Raw genomic sequence first — 26,479 nt, forward strand, 5'->3', positions numbered from 1 at the left:
TTCATTCCTCACCTGTAATCCCTACTGTTTTTATGTGCACTGAAAAAGTACTTCTATCAGCATGATGCCAGCCCATCATTTCTTAGATAATGATCAACATTTTCTCTGTTATGCTCTGCTTCTTAGGCCTCGATTCAGCAAAGCATTCAGGTACATCTTTATCGTTAGGTCCGCTAGCAGCCTTCAGTAAAAGCATACAGTTTGAAAGTGCTCTGCTAAATTGGGTCCTTCACAGGACTAAAGGGAAAGCTCACACAAGAGCAAAGCAGCATTGCTTTCCTTCCAGTCACACTTGTTTTATTCACTTGCTCTTGCTGCGTACAGCTGTGGATTGCTGGCAGTGTGCTTGGATGGAATTTCAGGGATTCGCAGCTTCAAAGATGAGATGTGCCAGCCTTTAAAACAAGCTTGTATAAACACGGGAAACAAAAGCATCCATGTAAACAAAGCGAGGCAATACATATATTCACACCTGAGCAAACACATGCGCTTTTACACGCAGCCCTATATCAGCAATGCTCCAGCAGGTTATATAGCATTCACTGTATCAGCAGACGTAGCTCTCATTTCTGCTATTGCTTTTCTCTTTGCTTCGTGATCAGAGAAGCGCTGGGGCCAAGCCTGCTAGTTTTGCAGCACACTGTAAAATGTATGAAGAGGTTTCAAAAGCTCTGACAGTGTCTCATCTATACTGAACTAACGTTATAGTTGTGTTCAGGGAGTGCAGTATGCTACATATCATTGAATTCCTACCTTATTTGGTGTTGTCCATGTACTTTTTCAGTTTCTCTACCTTTTGCCTGTAAGCATGGATTTGTCAGTTGTCTTGCTGAGATTTTGGGGGGAGGGAGCTATTGTTTATTTTTTGAAAAAGACAACGAGATTTTAAAACATATCCTCTAATTCAAAAGGCTTGTAGAGGCTGTGTGTGATCATAGAGATCAGAGGATCAGAAGTAGAAAAAAACATAACAGTATAAATATGAAGCATTTCTGAACTCTCTGCCACAAAAGAGCCACCAGATATCTCACTATTTCAGGGGAAGCAGGTTGCCTCCCTGTAGTCTTTACTGCCTCAGCTCCTTCCCTACCCTGCCACTGCCTACACGAAGAAGCAGCGCAATCTCCATGGCTGGTGTGAGATGAGCTAGATTCTCTTTCCTGCTCCATTACAGAGCAGCACATGCAAGTCTCCATGGAGGTGTTAGCCTTTTGGGGGCTACCCAGGGCCACTCTCAGTACCAGGTAAATACTGATCCTGGACGCACAGACAGAGCACGTGGAGCTTCTCGTGTCTGAGCACGCTTGGCCGACTAGTGCACTAGTTTGGCGGGCTTCTGGATTATTCAGGCTCACTGTCATCCCCTTAGAGTTGAATAGGCTGACTTCCTGAATAGCCCCAAGTCCCATTTACTTCAATAAGAGGTAGAAACGTTCAGCCCTAACCACAGTTGGCTCAGGCTTGACACACTCTTCTGCATGAGATTTACAAAGGTTTAATGTTACTTCAAGAGACTTGCAAAAGTCCCTGAGGGAGTTCGTCCATGGGAGTTAGATGCCTTCACGGGATGCACAGAAGTCAGCCGGGTGCCTAATTCCCATTAAGTTAACTCACGCAAGTATTTTTCTAAGTCCCTCTTGGCACTAATCCCTCTTGGCTTCCCTTCCCTCTCCTCCTTCCCCCCTTCAATCTTTTAAATAAAGATAGCACTTAGCATAAAGATGTGTTGCAAGGCTCTACTCAGTGCCTATAAAGTGCTTTTCAACGCTGGCAGAAGTGCCTAAGTGTACAGTATTCAGTGAAACTGGAAACAGTGGGGATTTTTATGGAGATGATGTGCAAGCTCTGTTCTATCAGATACATTCATCTCAAATTTCCCTGGTGTCAACATCATACAGCTAAAAGAAGGTGCCGAATCCCCAGGGCTCTTTGTGCCTTTTGGCACTGCAATTAAATCCCCCAAATCTGATTCCCATTTCATCTATTTCTGCATGACTGAAGCAAAAGATGTGGTTTGAGGGATAAAAGAACAGGAGATATTTTAGCTAAAGCAACGTAGCTAAGTCTTAGTTATACTTTGTTATCTTCAAAGAGAAGACACATAATATATAAAGCAACTGCATTACAAACAAAAAAACACATAGAAAGATAGTAGGGAAGGGTGGAAGCATACAACTGACAAACCAGTAATTTGGTAACAGGGAGATGAAATACAGCAACTGATTTGTTTATCAGACCATTCTATTAACCTCGAATGCAACATTTAATCTCTTATAGTTGAGCTTTCCATTTTGTTATTAGGCCTTAATAGCTAAACTGGCATCTTGCAGACCGGGCCAGGAAATAACAAGCAAGCACAGGGCTTCAGCCACAATTCAGTCCCTTCATCTATTCTGCACAGAAGCTGCAGCAGCCCCCATTTTATGATGTGGCTGAAGTCTTGTTCCTACATCCTCTTCTGGCTGCGCTGTGCTGGTGAAGGAGACACCACTCCTCCACCTGCAGGCCACCTTCCCGGAGCTGTTCACCTAGACCTTCTCCTGGGAGCTCTCACCACTTTCTTTGTGTCAAGACTGTATAGTTTCACTAGCGATCTGCAAGCTACAGTGAGCTTATCTTGACTGAAATGGGTTAAGGCGTAGTACAGCTAACAATCTCCTCTCCTGGCAGGGTGTACAGATGAGTGTCTGCTGACAAAAAGGCTCTTAAGCCAAGACAGCTGCAGCTGAGAGAGAACATGTGGACAAGACTTCGCTTCCCCATGTGAGCCCATTTGGTTGTGTAAGGTAGAGCTGCGGTGCAGTTTATGCTCTAGCCATTTAGGCAGGAGCAGGGCAAGGAAAACAATCAGGAGAAAACACTTGAGCCAAAACTTTCCCTTTGCTACTGGGCCAAAGAAAGGCTGGAGAGCAGGCTTAGATATGGTGATCAGGGCAGTCAGATGGATGGCCTGGGTGCTATAAATATTAGAGTATGTTACACAGCCTTATCACAGCAAATTGAAAAGGATCCAGCTCAGACAGCCCCACCAGAGCACAGAGGCTGGAGGTGGGAAACGGGCTTGAATGCTGTTCCAATTTGGTGGACACATTTTGATGTCCCAGCTGAGGCTCCTGAGGGGAAATAGGAAAAGGAGGGTCTAGCTTGTGAACCGTGCCAAGTGTTAGCTGCCACATTGCCTGCCTGCCTGCATCACATTTGCATAATTTTGCCCTTCCTCAATAGCAGAAGTGCACGCACCTGGAGGGCTTTGATGGCAGAAGCACAAGTGCCTGGGGAATTCTGGCACCGCCAGGGTCAGCTGGCAGCTGAGGAAAGGTTCAAAGGCTCTAAAATCTGAGTTCAGGGCCCAAGTTCTCGGTCCAGGAGACAGGACAGGGGAATTGATCCTATTGACTGTTTCTGAATTGACCCTATTCACTATTTTATTTCAATGGCTGGAGAAATATCCTTTTCATAATTTGAAAGTTGCTTTCACAGTTCTCAACCCAGTTTTTTTTCCCTCAAATGTCACTAATCCATTAAAAATACCACATAATAACCACTCTTACTCCATTCCTTTCTTCCATTTTTTTTCCTTCTTGATGTGCTCATGTTTTTAAAAGAGGACAAATTAATAAAGCTTGTTCCCCAAACTCTGCCAGTTATCTAAGTGGAGACTTATCAGCCGTGTTTGGGAGAAAAGAGGCATCAAATTACCTATGCTGGCAGCTAATGCCAGAGCAGATTACATGTAAAACTGGTTATATTCACACCAATGATTCAGTGAAACAAAATAGGTCACTCCATGGCCATCCTTGTATGTGTAACGTGACAGGTTTCATGAGACAGGGAAGGAAGAAAGTACCATTTTTTTAATTGGAAATGGATTCCACCCTACTCTTCTCAAAGTCCATGCAAGAAATCCTCTGAATTTAAGTAGATAGACGAAAAAGGCAGAAACCAATAAAGAATAAAATATTATTGTCTGGCCAGTAAGAGGCTTTTACTGAAATATTATTGAGTAGGAACAAACAAACATGAAAGCTACAGAACTGCACTTGACATGAATGTCTTTTTTACAATAAACAGACATGTTTGATTATTTGTAATCCAGTATAATCCACTGTGTAATGTTAAATATTTTAAGAGAATTTTTCTTCCATTTGTTCTCAGCATGGTTGGCCTGAAGCCAAAATGTTGTTATTTTTAAAGGCAACACTCCACTAAGGGTTTTGAATTTCTTTCATGTTGGCTCTTTTTATAGCATTTTGAAATTGATTGTGCATAACAAATTCACAAACGGCAAAAAAACTATGGCAGCACATATCTCTCGTGTAGGTAAACTCCTGGTCTCAATTCCCAGTGAGGAAGGGACTCAACAAAGTAGTTGCTAGGAGAAATAAAACAGACCTGTAAGTATGGAAGAACAGTTAAAATCCTGCTTTTACACCTACAAAGCCAAAATACAGTCAGTTCCTCTCTGGACCTCTGCCAGAGAAGGAGGAGCGGGCAGTTTTCTTAAAACACTACAGAGCTGAGGATGCCACTGGTGGAAGAACTGGGCTGAGCCTTAGCCAGCTATAGAGGTCTGGAGAGAGGCTGGGTTGTCGATGGACTGAAACCAGAGCCCAGGTTTTATCACACAGTTTTGAATACTCTGTTTAATGGCATTTTGGAGCCAAAAGATGAAGTAAATCAATCTCTGTAGGAAACTGTTTTCCTCAGTAGAATGTAACACAGCAATTTTTCACTGTTAGCTTTTCATTCCCTGGCAGAGAGCATGCTTTTGCTTCTCCTGGGGATACAGTTAGCAGATAGAGTTTGCTACGACTATTCTGTTCCTCCTGGTCCCATCAGGTACTTCGCACCCCGCTCCACTCTCCTCCCCACGACAGGCTGCTGTGGCCCTTTCCATCTGCTGTTCTCAGTCTCAGCACATTTCAGATCTTGAATTTAAATGTCTAGAATTAACCATGCCACATTTGAAAGTCTGGGGCCCGGCCCCAACATGTATTTGTTTGGCTTTCCACTCAGGAGGTGTTTTGTCTCGAACAATGAAAACGCGTTGTAAGTACAGATTGGCTTTCATTGCATTCCAGCTCTGGGGTGGCTAGGACACAGGTTTTATTTCCAAATATTATTTGGCAAACATCAGACTAGAAACATGCTTTCCTAAATGAAAATGGAGATTCTCTGACAATCACCCGTCTCCAGGAGCTGGGGCTTTAATTAAAATATCAATTATTGCAAGACTTGTAATGAAATTGCCACTTGGCTGTGCTGAACGTCTCACATTCCTGCCCTACTCATGCATGCTTCTAAAGAGGTAGCATCTCTTTCTTCCTAAAACTTTCTGCAATGTAAAAAATAAGCTGCGTGAGCAGCCCAATTCTCTTCTAAGATATTTGTATAGACCTATAACCTCTTTCAGGGATTTTTTCTTAATTTGTATTCATTCACAACCAGCAGAGAGAATGAAAAGTGTGGCAGGGAGAAACTCATTCCAGGAGTTCTGCAGCACCCTGCAGCTTAGCAAAGGTAATTTGTGTAGTTACAGCTCTTCTCTTATTGAACACATCTGCAGCAGTCATTGGATTGGGATGTTTCCTTTATGCCTCCTTGAGAGCTAGTACATGTCCTGGGTGAAAGGTTGAATTTGAAAAATGTTCATACAGCTTGTGACCAGCTATGGGAATACAAAAGCCAGACTACTTTGAACCTATCAAACCACAGAAATACTACAACACACACACAAAAAGAGAAACAATAGAAAGGAGTCCTGGGTAAACAGCTATTTATTTGTTATGATCTCACCCTAAAGATTTTCTCATTAAGACTTAATGTGGTTTGGTACATAGGTGAGCTGGGGCATGGGGTTGGAGATCAAGCCTATAAATAACAGCAAGTAAGAAAAACAGCTTAAAAAATTTTCAGATCTTTTTTCCTTGTCTAAAAAAGAATTTATAGATTTTACCCTTCTGCTATAAGGATGAAAATAAAGTAGGATATAACAGCCTTAAAGTGCAATTAGAAGCAATTCAGGGAAAAAAACCCTAATCATGACTAAAACAAGCGCAGCTGCAGGCAGAAGAGGACCCACAGCTCAAGGTTGATGTTACCTACCCAGCCAAAAGTATAAGGAATAGTGTTAGAGTGCTCGTGGGGTACTATCCCCTCACAGTGGCTGAAAGAGATGCGACGGCAGTACGTGCTCCCTTTTAAACCCAAGGGGAAATTCTGTTTGACCAAGCCAACGTTGTCTGCTGCTCCTTTCCCATCCCTCCCAGGCTCTGAAATGTTCAGAAGTAAAATGGTGACCCATCCTACTTCTGATTTTCTTCCTGCAGTTTTGCATTTTAACATCCTTCCTGCCACACTTAGAACTACGAGTATTATGTTCATATATATCCAGAGAAAGGAAAAGACAGACATTTAATAAGTGTAGATTCCACACTGTAGAAGTTTGTCAAAGTTTTGCACAATAGACCAACTGACAATTAATCTTCCTTTCTCCCCCCCAGCCACAAGCTGTGCTTACATCCCCCCCACGTCAGCAAAAGCACATTCATCAATTATCTGTCTCTTTCCCATCCCACTCACCAAACAGCTGTAATAAAAACCCCAAAACCTTATAAATTACTTCGAAACACAAAGGGAAATCTCCATTTTCTAACAACTTTGCTAATTTTAAATGGAATGGGGATTCTTTTTCCCTCATGTTTCATGCTAGCGTATGCTTTCTAGGACATCATATTTTGTTATCAATTTACAGCAAGTATTCATCCAGATTACTACAGGGTCCCCCAGCAAATGCAGAAACAAATTGACATTAAGAAGCCACACATTTTTCTGTAGGGAGTCACATTCTGCGAACCTTGCCTCCCCATAAGTATGCATAAAAATGCAGCTCCTGGGAAAAAAGATTGAATTCTTATCCTGGGGGAATGGAGGAGGGAAGCTGTACTATTAATAAATCCAAATGTTAGGCTTAACTCCATATGCAGAGTTTAGGCAGGGATGATATATTGTACTCCCCTGTTTGAGAAGGAATGGCAAGGCAGGCCAGACATTGTCATTTTTCCTTGAAGACAACTCATTTGCCTTCATGTGCTTATTCAGGACACGTGGCTCGGGTGCCTTTAAACTGGGAGCCCCCACAGGAACCGTGTCCCGGCTCTTTCCCCACCATGTCATTTCAACCAGTATGCAATCCATTGAAGTGAAATGCTCCCTTTCCCTGTTTAGCTTTCAAGAACAGTGAGGCATGTTGGGTTTTTTCTTTTTTTATGATTGAGAAAACCAACTCATGTGTCACATCACGCATTGGACACGAACAGGGAGCCATCCATCACTCTCCCAGATTCCCTGTGTTTACTACAGGGTCTGTTTAAGGAGCCGTTAAAGGAGCTTTAAAAGCCCCAGACACCACCAGGAAGGACACGTTCCCCCAGACTTCATCATTTGCACAGAAACTGAACTCTAGTGACTCTGCTCACGTATATATCAGCACAGGGACCATGTCCAGGATGGTCTTGGACTACAGCTTCTAGATGCAGAGATTAGGGGAGGTAGAGACTAAACGGCAAAGCACAGGCTGCTGTCGTGACTACAGAGCTCCCCAGGACTGCCCAGGCTTTGTCAGGGGCCACTTCTGGCCCCTGAGCGTGCCAGAAAGCGAGGCTGCTTAAAGTCACCTTCATCCACCTTTCTCTCGGGCCTCCAAATTATAGGCTGCACCTCTGAGATGCAGCTCCGAATTTCAGTCAGCCTTGACTAATGAATTGATGCTGTCTGTTTTGGCATGGAGCTCATCCCCGCAGTGTGAAACTGGTGAGAATAGGGGACTGCTTCAAGAGCAAAACTGATGCTGTGCCCGAGAGGGCGATCGCAGCCCTTGGTTCTGCGTGCAGTCCCCTGCCTTTGATGCTGCTCCCAGTGGACAGCACAGGGCAGGGACAGCCATTCAAATTCCTTGCGGGGCTGAAGCCTAAGAAAACACCTGACCCCCCACGATGCCAGTCGATATGTCAGAGTGCCGCTGGCATAAGCTTAATATAAATGCAGTGAAAAGGTACATCTGGGGGGTGTGCCCTGAGTCTTCCTTGTCTGGCTCCATCCCAGGCTCACAGCTGGATAACCAGCTGCATCCCAGCTCTGAAGCGCTGCCAAGCTAGGAGCCTCTCTGCTGCCACTCCTTCTCTTTCTCCTTGCTGCTACTTCTCATTATTTTCCCTTTTTCCACACTTCTGCTGCATAAAAATTACCCATCTGACAAAGAATGTTACAGTCAAAATCTCATTATGGGCACAGGGGAACACACCTTATATACACAGCCAACAATTAGAGTTTATTGTTAGTCTAATTAATATTTCAACAGTAAAATCAAAATGAATCAAACAGTTATTCTAAGTCCAGCCATGACGATGCTAACATTTATAGTCCATATTATCTAATTATTGCTAATTCCCATTAATAGTAGAATCCAATTTGTTAGTCACCAACTTCCTGGTATCTACCTCTTTTTGTCATGTTATGCTCACTTTTCTTAGAGTAGCAACAGCGAGTCATTAGCATCCTAAGTTCCTCGCTGGGAGGAATACGCTGCGGACGGTCAGAGTTTCTTCCTCCTTGGTCCTGGGTCTGCTTGGGCTTTGAACAGTCTGCTGCTATTGCTTTTTTAATTGGTGCCCAACTTCAGTTACAGAATATTCACTTAGGAGTTGCTGAAACAACATACACAGTATAATGCAATTTCACAGACTTAAGCTAAGACAAAAAATAAGTTGGACATTAGTTACCTGCTTGGCAACTGCTGGTTCAGCTAAAACAAGCTAACTTAAGCTCAGGACCAGACAAGGCCTGAAGTTGCCTGTGAAAAAATCTGCAATCTGTTGGTAGCAATGGCAACATCTTATTTCCTAAGATGCAGAACTACAAAAGCTGTGTTCACTCTAGTGCTGCTGATGCATACGCACGCTCCTCCAAACAAGCGTACGCACCAATTACGTCAACACTTTTGTCAGTAAAACTCTGCTTACCTGATGTTTTTCCAGTTACAGTCAAATGGACTGCAGTCAAAGTGTTAGATGTTATTCTCTCAAACACCTGAGGTTTTCTTTCAAGCTGAAGTCACTCAGCTCCATTCACATCTGATATAGAGTCACACTTTCATTTCAAGGAACAGCGGCTTGTGGTTTTAAGCCTCCATCCTATTCTGGATACTAACGTCAAGGAAATGCTTTAGCCCTTCAGCACTGAAATCAAAGTTCAGTTCCCACCGGCAATAGTAGTATTACTATAGCCATTACTAGTATAGGTAGTAGTGTATAGCACACAGATATAGGCATAAATATATATATATAAATATATACATATATATATATTTATATATATACATGTAAGCTCAACACTTGGAATATGGTACTAAGTGACCGTATATCACACTTTTGACAAACTTCAGGCATTTATAAACAGAAAGGAATTAAAATCTAAAATCATAAATCTTAGATTGCCCATTTAATGAAATACCATATTTTTTCATAGACAGCCTGAATCTTGGATAATCCCTACTGCTTTATAAGTGCCCGTACTTGAAAATAAGTCTTCTTACAACCTACAGTGTAAAATAACCTGCAGTAAATCAGAAGAAAGGGGTATTAGTTAGAGATTATGGGGAAGGAGCAGAGGCAGATAACTCCAGGGCAGACTTCCCCTCATATTACCTGCATGTACCCAACACCTGCATTGTTGCTAGGTTGCAAGGGCTTTAAATAGGAGAGAGAATCTAGTTTCTGGTTTAAAACAGATAAATTATGGATTGGTTATGTAACTGAAAAAAAACGACATTTCATTAAAAGACAATCAATTCAATGGATAATGTGTAGATGGAGCTAATAAATCACTGGTGTAATTTTGATTTTGTTTTGAAACTGTCTTCATCCAGCAGGTGAGAAATATCATATAACTGTAAACGTCTTACAGCTTATTAAGATCATTAAAAACAAAGTTGTCAAGCCTTGAGTAGAAATACATGAAATCTTACAGGGTAATGAGAAGGATACACGTGTACGTATTTATGAATTTACCCATGTTCAGTTTTTAATGATTCCTCAGATTTTTCAGTGTCCATATTGTCTTCTGGTTTTGAATTAGTGCTAAAACATCATAGGAAAAGAGGCTTAAATGCTGTTGACCTGATTGAAGTAAGAGTTAGGTTTCTAAATGCCTTTGAAGGTCTGGTCTTTACATTCACTCTTTTTCCACATGCAGGAATGGTAGCTTTGCAATTCTCACAAAAGGACTCTGAGGATAAATACAATAAAGATTATTAAGCGATCGAACTCCTTTGTAATGGAGACTATGCAGGTACCTTAGACAGGTGAATAAACACTCATGTTTGCCTTCAGGGCAATTTGTCAATTTTCAGCTTACATCAGTTGGCCCATAATTAGAGGTGAGAAAGAAACAGGAAAGCGGAAAGTGGGAGGACTTCAGGATCAAAGCTAAGTGACCTTGACAGGAAGGAGGCTTTTATCTCTCCAGAAGGAAGCAGCCTAAGCTGACGACAGTCACAATGCACTGGAAGTGCATGCAATATTTAAGATACTGGGGTGGAACATATGAGTGCAAATAAATGCAATTTTTAGGAATGTTTGAGATGTAATTAAATGCATCCTTTGTTGCAAAAGCATGGATTTCTCTAGGTGCAGTCAGTAAACATTTGATCACTTCATGTGGTATTTAAACCCCAATGTCTTCAGTTGTAGTCATTAAAATCAGGCTAACGGAAATTTTGCCAATAAAAAGAATAACAACAATTGAAAGAAGCAATAGTAGAACTAAGAAATATTAAAAAAAAAAAAAAAATTCGGAGTGACACACTGGCTCTAATGACATGAAATTCTCATCACTTTCAACAGGACCAAGACTGGTTGTTTCTGTTTACTGTTTTCTATAAAAGCATCAGAGAAGTTTAGGTCTGGATCAAGGAAACACTTAAGACATATAGAGTAGTCTTTCTAGTAATGGAAGAATAGCAGATTTACCCTTCTCCGATGTAAAGAGCAGTGTCAGAGATCGTACTAACAACACCTCAGTTGATCAAGTTTCATTTCTTACCAAAAATACTGTTCTTGAGCATTAACTGATCAGGGGAATACCTTTTAGATGAAAAGGATTTTCTGAAATAAGAAGGAAGTCTCTCTTGTCCAGATTAGTATCTCTTTGTTTTTTTTAATCAGAGACATCTGTTTACAGGCATGAAAGCACAAATTATGCAGAAATAGTTTCTTTTAATTCTGCTCCTCCCAAACCACTTATGCAGTGTTTTTGATCTTGGCTATCAATCCTGGCAACTCCACGGAATTAATTCAGAATCAAAACCAGAACTCCACTGAGCGAAGAAGGCCAATTTTGCTGTCTTCAGTGGTTTGCACAGAGTGATGTTCCACTGAACCCTGGACCAGGAACAACCACTTGCACCACATGTTTTGTATTTTTAGGATTAGCTCCTTCAGTTGTCTAAAACATAAGGGCAGACCTGTCCTAGAAGTCTCTAATCCCCAATTTGCTGCATATGATTATCACATAGTTATTTAGTATTAACAACATAGTTAAGAGTTGCAGCATGATTTCCATTCCCTTCCATGGAAAGCAAGAGCAAAGAGTTTGCCTGGAACAGATACTAAAAATAAAGCACCACATTCAAGTCTGCATTACACAAGGGGAAGATTTCAGTAATTCCATTAGAGATCTCACTTCCAAAAAATAGAAACTCTGTTTATATCCCAAAGAGATTCCACATGAAATTGCAAAGAATTTAAGAATACTATGAACACTGATTGATTTAAGTCAGCTCAGAACCCTTCCCGGATTTTTTTTTACTCCTAAGAAACAACATGTTTAGAGGGATCTGATCACATACCACTGAAAGGAACTTTCTTACTGGTTTCAACGGCCAGAGGAGTATGCTTTAATAATACGAGAAAAGGGGTTAGTCATCTGTGTAGTATTTGATGTTTGCAGTGTATGTATGCAGAGTTGTGTGAACCAAGAGAGGGAAAAAAAAAAAAAAAATTGTGTGATTCAAATTTTCTCAATATTCCTAATTAAACAACTCATTAAGGTTTTTCAAAGAACTAGTGACATAAGTGGCATTATTAAATACTTCAGAAGCTATTCAGTCACAAGTAACATTATTCTTTTATACATTTCCATATTCTGAGAAACATAAAATTACTAGCAAAAAACATATTAAAAGGCCCTTTTCAAAGAAGAAAGCCACCTCTCAGATTAGTGATTTGAAAGGAAAGTATGCATGTTTCCTATTCAAGAAACTTCAAGAGTTTCAGAAACATCACTCACTGTTCACAAAACCTCAGTTAAGTAATGAGTCATCGTGGCTGGAAATACACACTGAAGTGGTAAAGTTTATTGCCTCACCTGAAGTCACAGGCAGAGTGTAGATGCTTTGGGCGTGCAGTTGTTCAATGAATAAATAACATCCTGCCTGGACAAGAACGTCAGACTGCTAGAACCTCCCTGCCATCATGGTGTGGTATTTATTCACCCTGGATGAACCACAAGCATGCCTTATTCTATTTTAATAGTCATTATCCAGTCCTAGTAACTCTGAAGTCACTCAGAAATGGCTCAGTCCCTCTTGCTGCTGCAGCTTTTTTTAATGCTAGCCATGAAGATAGCCCAGGAGGACTTGCCACGGGTATTTCCACTCTCTACCATCCAGTCTAGCCCTGCTTGAGAAGATCTTCTAGATATTAATAGGATCCCAAATCAGATCAAGAGATCTGAGAAGGGAGGCAGCAGATCTGCATTAGCTCTCCTGTAGCTTTTGCTACAGCTTCTTAAGCTGTGCAGTTAATAGGGGTAGCATTAAGAGCCTTTTAAAGAAGCTATAGCATTTTAGTATAGCCTGTTACTATCACGATCAAAGAAATAATAGACTCTTTCATCAAAAAAAGAGACATGACCTACTAATCTACAGTTCTTTTAATAGCACATTCGTAATGAAATGAGTCTTAATGGGCATCTCTCTATTTTCCAGTTGATTGCTCCTGTTGGAGCGTATTTGCACAAATGGAGTTCACTTGCCCACAATAAGCCAAGCATTGCAGGCGTTTCTGATTTGGTAGCACTGTGCATCCATTTCACAGTGGTAAACGACCATGAAAGTCTATGAGAAACAAGAAAGCCCTTAACAATCAAATACAAAGCCAGAGTTTAGCTATTTCTATCCTCCCCAGATCCAGTACCTTATGTCCCACCTAGCAATTGTTTTTGCCTAACTTCAGAGTGGAAAATTAGCATATGTTTCTGTCAAGAGGTGAAGAAAAATATAGTGAGCACTGAGCCTCTAGCAAAGAGAGAAAGAAGCAAACAGCAGCTGGTGAATGGAAAACTGCGTAAGAGAGACAACTGCTTTGCTCTACCACAGATGAAACGGGGCACGCTGGGAATGAGGGTAGCGAGGAGAGTCCCTGTCAGGGGGAACTGCAAAAGGCATGCAGAAGAGAGTAGGGTCGTTAAAAAAACCCAACACCCACCTCACCCCAAAAACAAAACAAAAAAACCCCACCAATCAGTAGCAATCACATGTAGGGTTGTGGCTTTCCTAGAAATGTGAAGTTACAGACACTTGTAAATAAAAAATAGAAAAGAACAATCTCTTTTGTACATATGAAAAGTGCCTAAGTTCTAATATGCCTAAATTAGAATCAGGTGAACTCTGCTTATCTGTTAGCCCTCAGTTGTACCACTTGCTATAATAATTCTGTTATCTCAGTCTCTGGGTTTCTTCTGTAGGAAATAAATCACAATTTTAGCAATTAATATCATGTTTGACAACAACATGCACTGCCCAAAGCACAACCAAAACATTCCTGTCAAAGAATTTTCTTTTACTTGTGTCTGTTATTGAACTGCCTAATTACTACTGTCAAAAATATTCAGTCTTTGATAGGAAGATACGCTGGTGCCTGTTGGAAAAAACCCCTTACCTCCTCCTTTCTTTTATTCCTGGCTATGCGTGTGGCAGTATAGCCTCTTCGTTCATTATCACGCTATAATACTTGAGGGAGAACTGCAATGCCACTAAAACAGCTGCAAGCCCAGATTTTTCTCTTGTGTTTGGAGAGTATCGCTGACACCTTGGCTTTGAGTAATTGCTGATCAGCACAGAAAGGATGTGTTGTCTATGGTTCTGTCTCATTTATAGGAGCTTGTGGGTAATTTTCCTCTGATGGCATGGAGGTAGGTGCCTAATAAATGGTAGGCTGAGCATGCATGGAAAAAGCAAAACAGGGTATATCTCACCTACATTAAGAAAAACAATTTTCAGGGAGAAGCTGACCAGTTGTTTTTGGGTTTGGTTTTTTTTTTTTTTTAATGTGCCTAAAGATTTGGAATAGTTCCCTCACTAGAGGTTTTTGGGTGGTGGCATCTCATACCTTTTTCAGAATGGAGTTTTATTTAAAATGGCTCTATTTTTGCTTTACAATGAAAAGCCTAAAATGTCACTGATCACTTCTAAGAGCCTGTCTAGGAGACTTTCAAGTACCAGAGTCTAAAAAGAAACAGAAGAAGAGGTATTCAAACCATATAGCTTTTTCAGTGGACAGACAAAATGCTTTAACAGGCACTTCAAGTCACCCAAGAGCCTTTCACTTTGTTAACTGGGTAGGGAGGCTAGGCTCCTTTTCAGACATCAAATTTCAATGCATGAGGTAGACTGAATTCCTTTTTGATTACACTCCTGCTTTGAAGAACCTCCTGGTTCCCTATTTATAAAACAAATAAATAAATAAAAAGGGTTAGGGAAAAACCCAACTTTGTAAAAGCAACTACAAGTTTGATTGTAGCTTATTGCATGTCTGAAAACAACAGGATGACAACACTGCAGACTTCCATCAGATACTGCAACAAGGAACAAGGTTTTCCCACAGCATTTTCGTGGCTTCAAGGGTACTTTTGGTACTGCTGAAAACCCTTTGGCTATGATTCCATGCACATCTGCTACTCTCTGCCATTAAGGTATTGATCAGGAATAAAAGACCCGTGTACCGGATATGCACAGCAGTAGGAGTGCTACCGATTTGTTCTCTTACTAAATGTAGTTGATTGCTTAACTGTTTTAGTCTTCTCTCCATCGAGGAAAAACTTCATATATTTTACAGCATTAGTCTGTATTACCTGCTAGTCACATACCTGTCCTCCATTTTAGATGACAACACAGCATTAGCAAAATGCTTCCCACTGCAGGGGGACAATGAAATACCATGGAGGCCTGTCCCACATCACCTGCAAAAGGCAGAAGAAGCTAGGAAGCCTTTCGCAAGACCAGCTCCTGCTCCTGTTAATGCCACGCAGAGGTAGCTTTCAAGGAGGACAGGATCGCCAGAGCTGGGTCCATCCTTCCTCCTCCAAATAGCTGCTTGTAGAGGTGACTGGCCCGTGACGCCTACATTGGGTTGCTGCTCTTGCAGCAGTTACTGCTCTTGCCTGCACACCCGTCAGGTCCTTTTCCAGGTGCTACAGCATCCACACACCCTCCAGCACACACCAACATCCAGCTGGTGTGTGCAACAAATGTGCACGTGGTGCTTAACGCACAGATATTATGCCTTGGACTGGCACACTGTCAGAAAGGAAGAATAACAACCTTGTGATTAAAAAGCTGCTGTATGCCTCAGGAAATCTAAGTCCAGGTTGCAGCCCCACCACAGATATTCTTGAACAACCACAGAAAAGTCACTTAATGCAACCTTACAATGGAAACAAGATTTCCTTTTCTGTGCCATTTCGCTACCTTGTGTGTTGAGACTGTTTATGCACAGTGGATAAAAGATACGCTCCCAGTGTGGCTAAATACAGAGATTTAGAGTGGGCATCTCTGAAACAAGATCACACTAAGGCTCTTTTCAAATGCCAGGTGAAAAAAAAAATCAAAATATCTGAGAGCAGACAAACAACATCAATTCGCTCGCCAGCTACTGAATAAAGTCATACAGTCATCTTTTGCCACCACCATTCATGAACTAAAGAAGAAGATATACCTCTCACTTTCCCTCTTTTGTCAGTGTGTGCTTTTGTGAAGGCTGGTGTTCGTGTGCATTCAGGTCCTCGAGGGTTAAAGCAGTTGGAATTGCTCAAAAGGGCCATGTTAATAGATCCCAATGCTGGATGGAGGTAGTAGTTATCTTAACATTTCTGCTGCATTTAGTTATTTTTATAGTTCTGGACCTTTTTTCCTGCTGAGAGCACTGAATAAAAAAATGACTTTGAAAGACACTATAATCAACCACTGCTGGCTGTGATTACATTGTGTACTTGATGTCTTCAGAAAGTACCTCTAGTTTAAAACCACAAATCTTTCAGTTTGAATTCTTGGCTCTGTTCTGTTTTGTTATTTCAGAGGTGTATTTACAAGAATGATCACTAGAGCATATGGGTTTATATAACAAAGATATCAAAAAAAGTGAACATCAGAAGATTAGATTTTCACCAGCTATCTTTACACTGAAAATTTGACAGTTTTTTTCTGTTTGTGACTGATATTTACAAATGAGTGCCTCATGGACAATGAAGGGAAAAGGGCATTTGGATTTTAGAGCTGTAAAAGCTAATTCACACTTGAGAAAATTATTAGATGGAGACTTTCAGATCTGACTGGCCATAAGAGAGACATAATTGTAAAGTAAGCTCAAACTCAACTGCTTTTTAAGTCCAAGTCAATTATGGACAAGTCTGCAGTGTTACAGCTTCTGAGCACATGAAACTTAGCTATTACTGAAAATATCTAGCAATGAATTCTTTGCTATATATGAAAATTTATCAGTATGATATATTAAAATATATGAATACGACACTGAAAAGAAGTGAATATGATACATTTGGAAGCCTCTATTTTTTGAAGTTAACTGGAATACTTTCTTTTCTTTGTGCAGCTATTGCTGTTTTAACCTTTCCCCCTGATGAGAAAGTAATTTTTCTGCAGATTTTCCTTACAGTCTTAATCCTTTCCTTGCAGCCCTGCCTGCGGGGTAGCAGAACCACATACTTCACATTTGTAAGGAGAGCCCCAATGGCATCCTAGGGTCCTGGCTCCTCTGGGTCATTCAAGTTCTCTTAGGGACTTGGACATTGCTTCTTTGGCATGGCTTTGCAACAAGGTAATACCCAAGCAAATAATCACCAGATCCTTACCTAGCATGCCTCATTCCATACCACAGACTATCATACCCTACACAGCAAACACAGGACTCATTATTTTGCCATCATCCTCCTCCCCCATAATGCTTTCCCCACCTTTGGTCCCTCAGGCTTTGACAATGAAGTGTTGATGTCTTCCTCTCTCTCAGGCTGGATGAGTTAAACACTTGCACCTGATGTTTGAGCCAGGGGAAGGTCCTTCCAGCAGGACCATGTGAGTATGGAGAGTATCTCTCAACGGATGGTCTTGCAGGGGACTAGCAACTGACTCGCTTGCACAGGGAAACTGTGAAGCTGAAGCCTGCAGTCCAGTTACCGTGGGTGGCAGTTTACTCGATAGAATTGTTTGGGATTTAAGCAGGGCCAGTGTGTCTGAAAAACTCAATTGGCACTGGCTAGGTAAGCATCTAGAAGATATGACATCAGAATATTTTTAGTGCATCCCCACATCTTCTACAAAATTAAATATAAATTAAAGCTTCTAGGGCAGAATCCTCCTTTTCTTCCAAAGGCAGTGGTAGATGCTTCATATAATACAGCTGTTGATGAAGCCAGGGACTAGTCTACATCTTTCCAACAACAACCATAAATCAGACCTGATTTGAGGGCAGTAAAGGCACATACACTGGTGCATTTGTAGTGTAATCTGCCAGGATGAAAGAGCAGGGTCTATTCTCTGCCTTTGTGTATTTTTCCCCAAGAACCTAAGCAATCTCCATGAGGATGGATACAGTTTATTGTGACACATAAATGAAAAAAAAAAGTAAACAAAACACAAAAAAAACCCCAAACCTAAACCTAACTATTCCTGTTAGCTGAATTTTCAGATCCATATTACACTCACCTGGGGTATATCAGTTTCCTAAATTACTATGCCACATCATCCATTAACTTTCACCTCATTCAGTCTCAGTGTGAGAATAACAGTACATTATCAATTCTTGAAAATACAATTAATGTTCATTCCAGTGTACTAATGGACCTTAATCCTAACGTATGAAGCTTTGTATCCAACCCTCAAACAATGAAACTGTACCTAGATGACTAGGGAATAAAAGATCTATTATACTGGCACTTCTGTTTGAATAAAGGTTATGTCAGAAATTTTAGAGACACTGATGGTTGTTGGCATATTTAGAGGCTATTTAAAATCTAATAATCAGCAGCCCATAATGTCCAAGTTGTATAAATACATACAGAAATGTAATTGAATGCATAGGACCTGAAAAGAAATTATGCTCAAGTCCAGAGTCTAGAGCACTTTATAAAGCATATTCCTTTGAGAGTCTATTGGGGGGGGGGGGGGGGGGGGGGGAAGTAATACGGGGTTGAACAGAAAGGAATGAAGAAAGAATGTTTTCCCTCTCCTTTCTGATGCCTCTTATAGGAAGGCTCTTTGCTGGTCTGGTTTATTTAACCACCAGCTGGGAAGAGCAGCACAACCCACAGTGCTAAATGGGAGTGGAGGTGGCACCTCTTTGGGGTTCCTCATGTCAAGTACCTGCACCTGATGCCTGTCATTGTGCCAGAAAGGCTTCTCCAGGGCAGAGCTCCCTGAGTCATAGGAGTGACTCCAACGGATCTATTTCCTCTTTGATTTATAGTTGAAATAATTAAGTATTTCTCTGGAAAGGTGTAAATTTGTACTGAATTCTCACATTGGTGGCATTAAGACATTACCTACATTAATGAGATACTGGGGGAGAGGGCGAATAGAAAGGTTGACTATGAATATCATCACCTAGGGGAAATAATTTTGAAGTAAGTTGATATTTATAGTGATTAAGCAATTGTCTGAGGTTTTGATCCTTCAAAGAGGCATGAACATAAACTTTAAATCTGCAACTTGTCACACCAAAGACAGTTCTGTGACTGCAAGTGACATTGCTTTTATGTTAACAATCATCATACCTAAAGTTAGACAGGGATTTTTTTTAAGCCTGGGTATGCAGATTCCTTCTCCCATAAAAAGCCCAGATTTGCTATATATTTGAGCTGACAGAGCTAAGCCAGTTGTCTGAGGCTGTTGTACAGTAAAATCATTTTTCGCTCTTGACAGTTGATTAACACAGCAAGTTCCCCAACCAGCTGACCATCTGATGGTTCAGAGAAATGCCATGTTTAAAGTGCCCATTTCAAAGTGCCCCTTTCATCTTACTGCCTGTCTTTGTGCGATATAAAGGAAACAAAGAAAAGTCAGCCCCCATCCCAAGGTCCCAGCAGTTATATTTGCACATCTCCATTTAAAGAAAATAAAATATCCCTGGTGAATGACTTGTTTTCAAAATAAAGAAAGGAGATTGCACGAGAAATTACATTGCAGAGACCTCTCTGGAGCATGAGACATTGGGACTGGAGCACAAAATGGCATTTAAGAGCCACAGGAGCTCACTCTTTACTAAAGGCTCGGCTCAGAGTATAGTGCTCCTGTCCTTTGTATTCACTCAACTGAATTTATCACTATGACCCATAAAACAGCTATCAGGACCTATAGGGCAAAGACACCCTGGACTTGAGTTGGTACTTACCCCGATTGCATGCTTAAGCTGAGGTCTGTAAAGGCGTCTCTCCTCTCTTGCCTCTCACAGGGAAGCTCCCGGGGCTTAGCTGCTCTGCTGCTTCATGAAGGCTACCCTGTCAAGAAGGACATTACGGGATCATGCCCTTATTTCAGCATTTTGGACACATCTCTGCAGAGAAGAGTAAAAGGCTGTATTTCACAGCTATGATATCATTCTCGTGAGCTATATTTCAGCATGAGCCCCTATAAAACCTCTCCCATGACATCAGAGCTGTGAAATATAGCTGATTTTGAGTGCAGAAAATTCCCCCACAGGAGTAATTGTTTCCTGGCAATTGGCATTTGAAGGACTGATCCTTTAAAAGGCTGGCACAAATCCTGTCCAGGTAATGCCGCTTCAGGCAGCATTGCTCAGGAAACATTATGTGCAGGAGCAGAGGTATTGGGCCCCACTGTGGGATTTGGCCGTGAGGGTGATGAGACGAGCACTGGCGGGGGGGGGGGGGGGGGCTGTCCAGTGATGATTTTCACTCCCTCACACCTCAGCAATCCATGCAGACTTCACTAATAGCAGAATAATAGTTTTGCTTATATGCTGCGCTCCCTACCTCAGACCCTGCCTCCGCAATAAGGAGAGCCATGCGCGCGCAGCCAGAGCTGCCGTCTCATCCATCTCTTCCCATCTGCACTCACGACGGGCGTGCTGTTACATGGCAGCTCGCCAGCGCTGCCGCTGCCCCGGGGCACTAATTAACTCACCTGGGCAGGCCCCAGCCTCCCCAGGAAGCAACCTGGCAAGAAAATGGAAGTAAAAAAATACTGAGAGAGACATAATCTCCTCTTTCACATCACATCAGGGAAGATGCCCGCCAGAACGGACTCCACGCAGACGGGGGTTAGAGGAGTGGATGTTGGCAGAGCCGCATGGGACAAGACCCTACGCAGGTCGGGAGGGTACAGGCAGAGGAGAAGAGAGACTATAAAAACTGGGAGAGAGTCGAAGCCACCTCAGCTCTCCCTAGCCTGGTGCCTGAATCTGCCCGTGTCCCCCTGTAGTGACCTGCGCTGCAGGCCATTGCAGAGCACATCCATAAGTTTAGTCACACTGCCTTGCTCTGTTCTGTTCCTCCTCCGTGAAGGTCCTTGTGGTGGGCAGCGGGTCTGTTCTTGCTGTTACACCTGTGTGTGACTGTGCGTGTTTACGTGCATGTGAGTACGTATACGCCTGCGTGTCTGTCTCACAACACTCAAAGCCGTACGTGGACACAGCTCCCATGACCTGCAGGATGGAGTTGGTTTTACTTACAGAAAATTCACTGGCATTAATGAGAGCTAACTAGAAACCTTCTCTCTTTTCTGGAGGAAACTACAGTGCTTCAGAATTAATTGTACCTTTTCCATTCTTCCCCTAAATGCTAAAAAACTGACTCCTCCTCACCCAGAAGTTACCTTTTTACGGTATTTTACCTTGTGGAGCAGTAAAACAATATTGTGTGAACAGCCCTGTTCCATTACCGACTATCCATCTAAAAGCTAAGTGGTATTTCTTTATAGAAAATGATTTTCTAAGAGGAACTGTAAGAGACTTGAGGTTATTTTATACAATTCATTACTAAGAGCAATGGCAACCAGAAGAGTGGCTAACCCGAGGCGTTCTGAATGCTTTAACTCCAGTGTAGCTCAAAGGCTACATTCTGCCTGATTTACACCTTTTAAAAAAAATGAACACAAATAATTTAGGGAAAAAATTGGCCTTTGATATAAAATATGATCCAAGCAGTGTTGTGTGAAATGCTTACAAAATAAAACAAACAAAAAATTCTCTTTTCAATTTGGTATAGTCAGACTGTCATTCCACAATCTTTATTTACAAATATTGAGAGCTGCGATGTTGAATTTTGAGCTGGTTCAGAATAAGTTATGGGGTTTTGATCAGGATATTGAAAAAAACAACTTCCAAAGAGCATCTGTGTGAAATCAAATGAAAATTAATCAAATGATCCTTTTCTAAGAGTATAGATCTATTTGGACTAAAAATTTAACAAAGTGTTTATGAAAAATATATGTTGTGGAATGTTTCTAACAACTAATTCTGATTCTAAAATGTTCCAAAGCTATTCATTAGGCATTTTGCATGATTGGTTACCTGAGACACATTGTATCATTTCTTCTTCCTGAATAGAAGCTTTCAACTTTTTTTAAAAACAGAAGAACTGTCCACACTGAACTGTGGTTCTGTATCTATAGCCATTTTATGTAATCTTCAGAGATAGGGATCATTTTCATAATTATTTTGTAGGTGCATTGATATTTAGTATTAGTAGGAAGTAGCTAGTACAAATGCACAGGTAGAAATGAACTAGCTGATTTTTTTTTTTTATTTTTAGAAATCATTAATGAAAGCATTTACGTATATAATTATGTATTTAAAGATCCAAAACTCAGTACAAAACTCTGGCAGGAGGTAACTGAGGAAATTAAAATGTCCACTTAACTTCCTACACAGTATCAAACAGGTCTAGTATGTGGGAGATATTGACAAATATGCACATTTATTTTACTAATCTGTTTATCTGACCCTTCCTAAATGAAGTCAAAGGCAACACTCCTTAAATGTGAGGGAAAAATCCTGGAGTTATCTAAGTTCAGGCTCTTCAGCCCATAACTATAGCAACAGAACGCCTCCTGGGAAGACAGCGTGCACTCTTGCTAGCCCTTCTTCAATGTAATAAGGTAACCTCATCAGGATCCGCAGTCAGAAACTAATGAGTTACATCCCAAAGTCCAGGCAGTAAAAAGAGAAAAGCCTGGTTTGCCTTAGTCAATGAATGAAAGTAAAAGGAGTTAAAGGGGAAAAAAATCCCCCACAACCCCAAACATCACAACTCCTTCCTCCTACTCAATATAGATTCATTCAGGTTATTTGAAGGACCACTTGTAGCATTTTTAACCAGAAACTGCCCAGCTTTTCAACAATCACTATTACTCTCCTACTTTTTTGGACTTATTGCTGTAGTGATGAATGTTAATTACCTCTGAAAATGCTTAAAATGTTGTTATTTTTCTTTTCAGACATCCTTTGAGACTGCAAAGACTATTTAAAGAAGGAAGACGGCATGAGATTGGATTCAGTGCAGTAAAGTAGGTTAGTTTGAGGACAAGAAAAAAAAGTCATTAATTAGATCTTCTTGCATTGCCGTGATGAGAACTTACCATTGCTTCTGGCTGCTGTTTTGGGCTGGTCAGCCCCACCAAAGTTTCTTAACTCCGTTATCCAAAAGGACTAGTGGCTTTCCAGAAAAGGAAAAGGTTTTGGTATTGTCTGGAAACAGCAGGCGAGACCTCCATCGTTCCAAAAGGAGCTGGATGTGGAATCAGTTCTTTTTATTGGAGGAATACACAGGAACTGACTACCAATACGTTGGCAAGGTAAGATCCTTTCATACGCATCTCTGGTTTGATTTTAGAAGCACTAGAGAGCCTGCAAAAGCAAGTAGGTAAGAACAATACCTGCTACAACTTGTAGTTCACCTTCCTGTCTGCCCAGCTTCCGCTGAGGAGTAATTCAGCAGAAAGGTTAGTACACGTCAGCTTCAAATTGTAATCAACAACAGGAAGTTCCTCGTATAACCAGTAAGTGCCATGGCCAATCATGCAAAATTATGTTAAAGATTTTCCTTTTAATTTTTGTCTGGAAATAATGCAGCTTAATTATAGGGTGTCTAGGCCAGTTTTTTAGCTTTAAAATGTAATCTGCATTTTCACTCATGCTCATTAATTTTGCTAGAGTCAAACTATATAAACCAGAAGAGGTTTTGGTCCAAGATATTTAGGATTCACAGTACCCCTATTTTGGTAAGGATTCTCTCTACCCAGCAAAAGGTAACCATTTCCCTTTTTATTCCCCACTGCACACAATAACGTTGCAGCCATTTTCTGATGAGGTTTTGTGATGGCACTTGAGGCCTCTGTGGCATGACCATAATACCACAAGCCATGCTATTACAAAGAGCTGAAGCATACTGTGCTTATACAATAAGAAGCAACAGGCAGCTGAAATTTTCTAAGCTCAAAGCACGCTGACAGTTAGAAAAGGGTCTGTAAAAAATAATAATTTAAAAAAAAAAATCACAGTTTAACCGTGAGAATTTCCACCACCCTGAGCAGCATACCTCCATGTAGGTAACAACCTTTATGTGAATTATAGAGCTAATGCACCTGTGGTAAGTCTAGAGCGAGCCTACACTGCCCAAGGTGCCATAGTCTGTAGGAGTCTCTCTTGCAGAAATTATGCTATTGATGATGACATTCAAAGTAGAAACAATACAGCTTAGTTTTCCAAACTGAAATGGGATTGTGTCTGATCTAGTCTGATCTCTCAAGGCTGCAGATCACAGTGGTTTGACATTTTATCTCCCCCTGCAAGCTTCTGAGCATTCCCATGAGAGATGGTGGCTGCTTTTCTTGCCTGCCAATCAGCTGTCAATCAAAGTTGGATGTGACACTCCTTTCCTGCTAAATGGCTGCAAGGCATGATTCAAATGAAGAGCTACTCAGCTGGTGTAATACTCATAGAGCTCTGACCAGGATAATCAGCATTCATGAAGGGTACCATTGAGCCCAATCTACAGGAAAAAGCCAAAGGCAGAGAGTCCTCAGAGAGGAGAAGTAGAGAGGGAAGATAAGAGGGTAAGAAAAAAAGCCAGAAGAGAGTAAGAGGCAAGAACTAGAAAGACAGAGGTGGATGGAGAGGAAACTTTACAAAGAGAAATGAAGATAGAGGAGAGGAAAGGGACATCAAATGGGGGTAGAGGATAGGAGTTGGGAGAAAAAGGTTACCTAAAGAGAGCACAAATAAAAACAGAAGATGAGACAGTGAAAGAAAAAAAAAAACCCAGCAGGTAAGAAATGTGGAGTCAAGGGGGAAAAAAAAAAAAAGAAAACAAAATACAGCAGTCCTCCACAAACTGTCTTGTTTCACAGTCTACTCGGGGTGGTCAGGGTGATGGGGATCTCCTTCTCCAAAGATAAATCGTGTGATGCTGAGATGGGTCCTACAGCCTGTCATTTTCACTGTGAATTTTGACATTAAACCTGCTCGGCCGCAAGCCCCCCATTCTCTCCACTGCAGAATTTGAGTAGAAGCTCTTGGTTTCAGAGGGACTGATGGGGGAGTGAATATTCCTGCAGGACAAGTTTGCTGAGAGACAGTTAAAAAATTATCTAGTTGGACCAGAAAATGAAGAAAGTTTGAACTGGAGTCATTGAGAAAGAAAAAAAATGTGGATGTTATTTTAAAAAGTTGTTCTTCTGCCTATTGGTATTTTAATACACTCACTATTACAAAGCATAGAAACAACACATAATGTATAAATGTCATTGATTCTGTGTCCCTGGGCTGTTCACAAGTGGCCTTTCACACGTCTTTCAAATGCCAGAACTGCTCACACCCTTGTAATTGAACAATTAGCCAAGGGGCATGGAAGTGCAACCATTTATTATTAGAGAAAGTTGAGTATTAGTGTGAGGATAAATGATAGAAACAGCTGAATGTCTCCAAATTGAGGTAACCAGGCAATTTAACTGAGCAATTAAACTCGATTCTGTGGGCAAATGAGGATAATGAACATGTTTATGAAGCATATCTTTTCTCAGAGGACTAAACGTTAACCTTAAACCAAAAATAGTAATAATATTTGGTTATAGTCTTTTTATTCTCTTATATCATAAACAAATGTGAACAGGAAAATCTTTTAAAACAATAGCAATATATGTAACAGGGAATTCTGTTTATGTCTTACTGTACAAGCAGTCAGACCTGGATCTTCTGGTTTTTTGGGTTTTTTTTCTGTTTAGTGGTTAAAACTAGTGGGCACTAGCATCATAATTATTAAAAAAATATTCCATGTAAGCTACAAGAAAAAAAAAAATTACTCGAGCTGTTTTTAGTTTTGTCTTTTCATTTGTTAACATCTGTTTAATTCAAACATCTACATCAAAATTTGAGATATAAGAAATCTGTTGTGAAAGATTCTAACAAAAAGCATTATTTCTATAAGCTGCCCAAATTACAGTCATAAAATCCTGTAACTGTTTATACTACAAAACCCACATTTATGTCATAATAGCTTTTTAGAGAGAAGGGGAAGAAAAGTGAAGGGGAACGCATTCAGGTTTGAGATAATAAAAAAGAAAGATAATCTCTCTGAAGATAGAGCTCAAGGCAGCACTGAAGACAATGTTGAAACATCATCCAAGTCTTGGACCAGAGCACTACTGTGCTCCATACCCTGTATACTCTATATCCAATGACCCCAAATGTTTTCCATCTTTTAGGAGATAATTACATAATCATACACAAAACAAAGCAGCCCTTTTTTGGTACCCATGGGTACTGTCAGCTATTAAAAAGTGCTTCCCAGTTTGTTGTTTGGTTGTTTTTTTTTACTGTCAGCCTAAATATGCTGCTGTATCACACTGAACAAGAATATGCGGCTGCCAACAAGAAGCTCCCAGTATTATCAGTACAAGTTGATTGTATGCTGTGGCTCTGACAACAGATCCACCATTTTATTATCCAGTTCCTGTATTCTTGAATTCCATTCTTGTATATTCATGAAATAAAGCCTTTTAAAAAGACTAGAATTCACACCTCCAGTCTTGGTTAGTCTCAGACATAATAATATAAGGAACTTGCAGAAAAGTTCTAGACTGGAATTATTCATTGCACTGGTGAATGACTTGTGAACT

The 26,479-nt window shown here is 40.8% G+C and overlaps 1 protein-coding gene across 8 annotated transcripts in view; it reads left to right on the plus strand.

The window, feature by feature from the left end:
• LOC104641002 (cadherin-6) overlaps nt 1-26,479 on the plus strand; it is a 111,593-nt gene that overhangs the window by 30,527 nt on the left and 54,587 nt on the right. For 3 of the 8 annotated variants that reach the window (XM_075744859.1, XM_075744867.1, XM_075744868.1), the window contains exons 2-3: nt 17,319-17,422; nt 22,802-23,158. In XM_075744859.1, coding sequence (XP_075600974.1) covers nt 22,931-23,158 — 228 coding nt within the window. In that variant the 5' untranslated portion in view covers nt 17,319-17,422; nt 22,802-22,930. Of the gene's footprint in view, nt 1-15,220; nt 15,440-17,318; nt 17,423-20,610; nt 20,675-22,801; nt 23,159-26,479 lie in introns of those variants that run through there. The other 5 variants (XM_075744862.1, XM_075744865.1, XM_075744864.1 and 2 more) reach the window with 5 other exon arrangements.

This window comes from Balearica regulorum, chromosome 2 (assembly GCF_011004875.1).
Source record: "Balearica regulorum gibbericeps isolate bBalReg1 chromosome 2, bBalReg1.pri, whole genome shotgun sequence".
NCBI lineage: Eukaryota > Metazoa > Chordata > Aves > Gruiformes > Gruidae > Balearica > Balearica regulorum.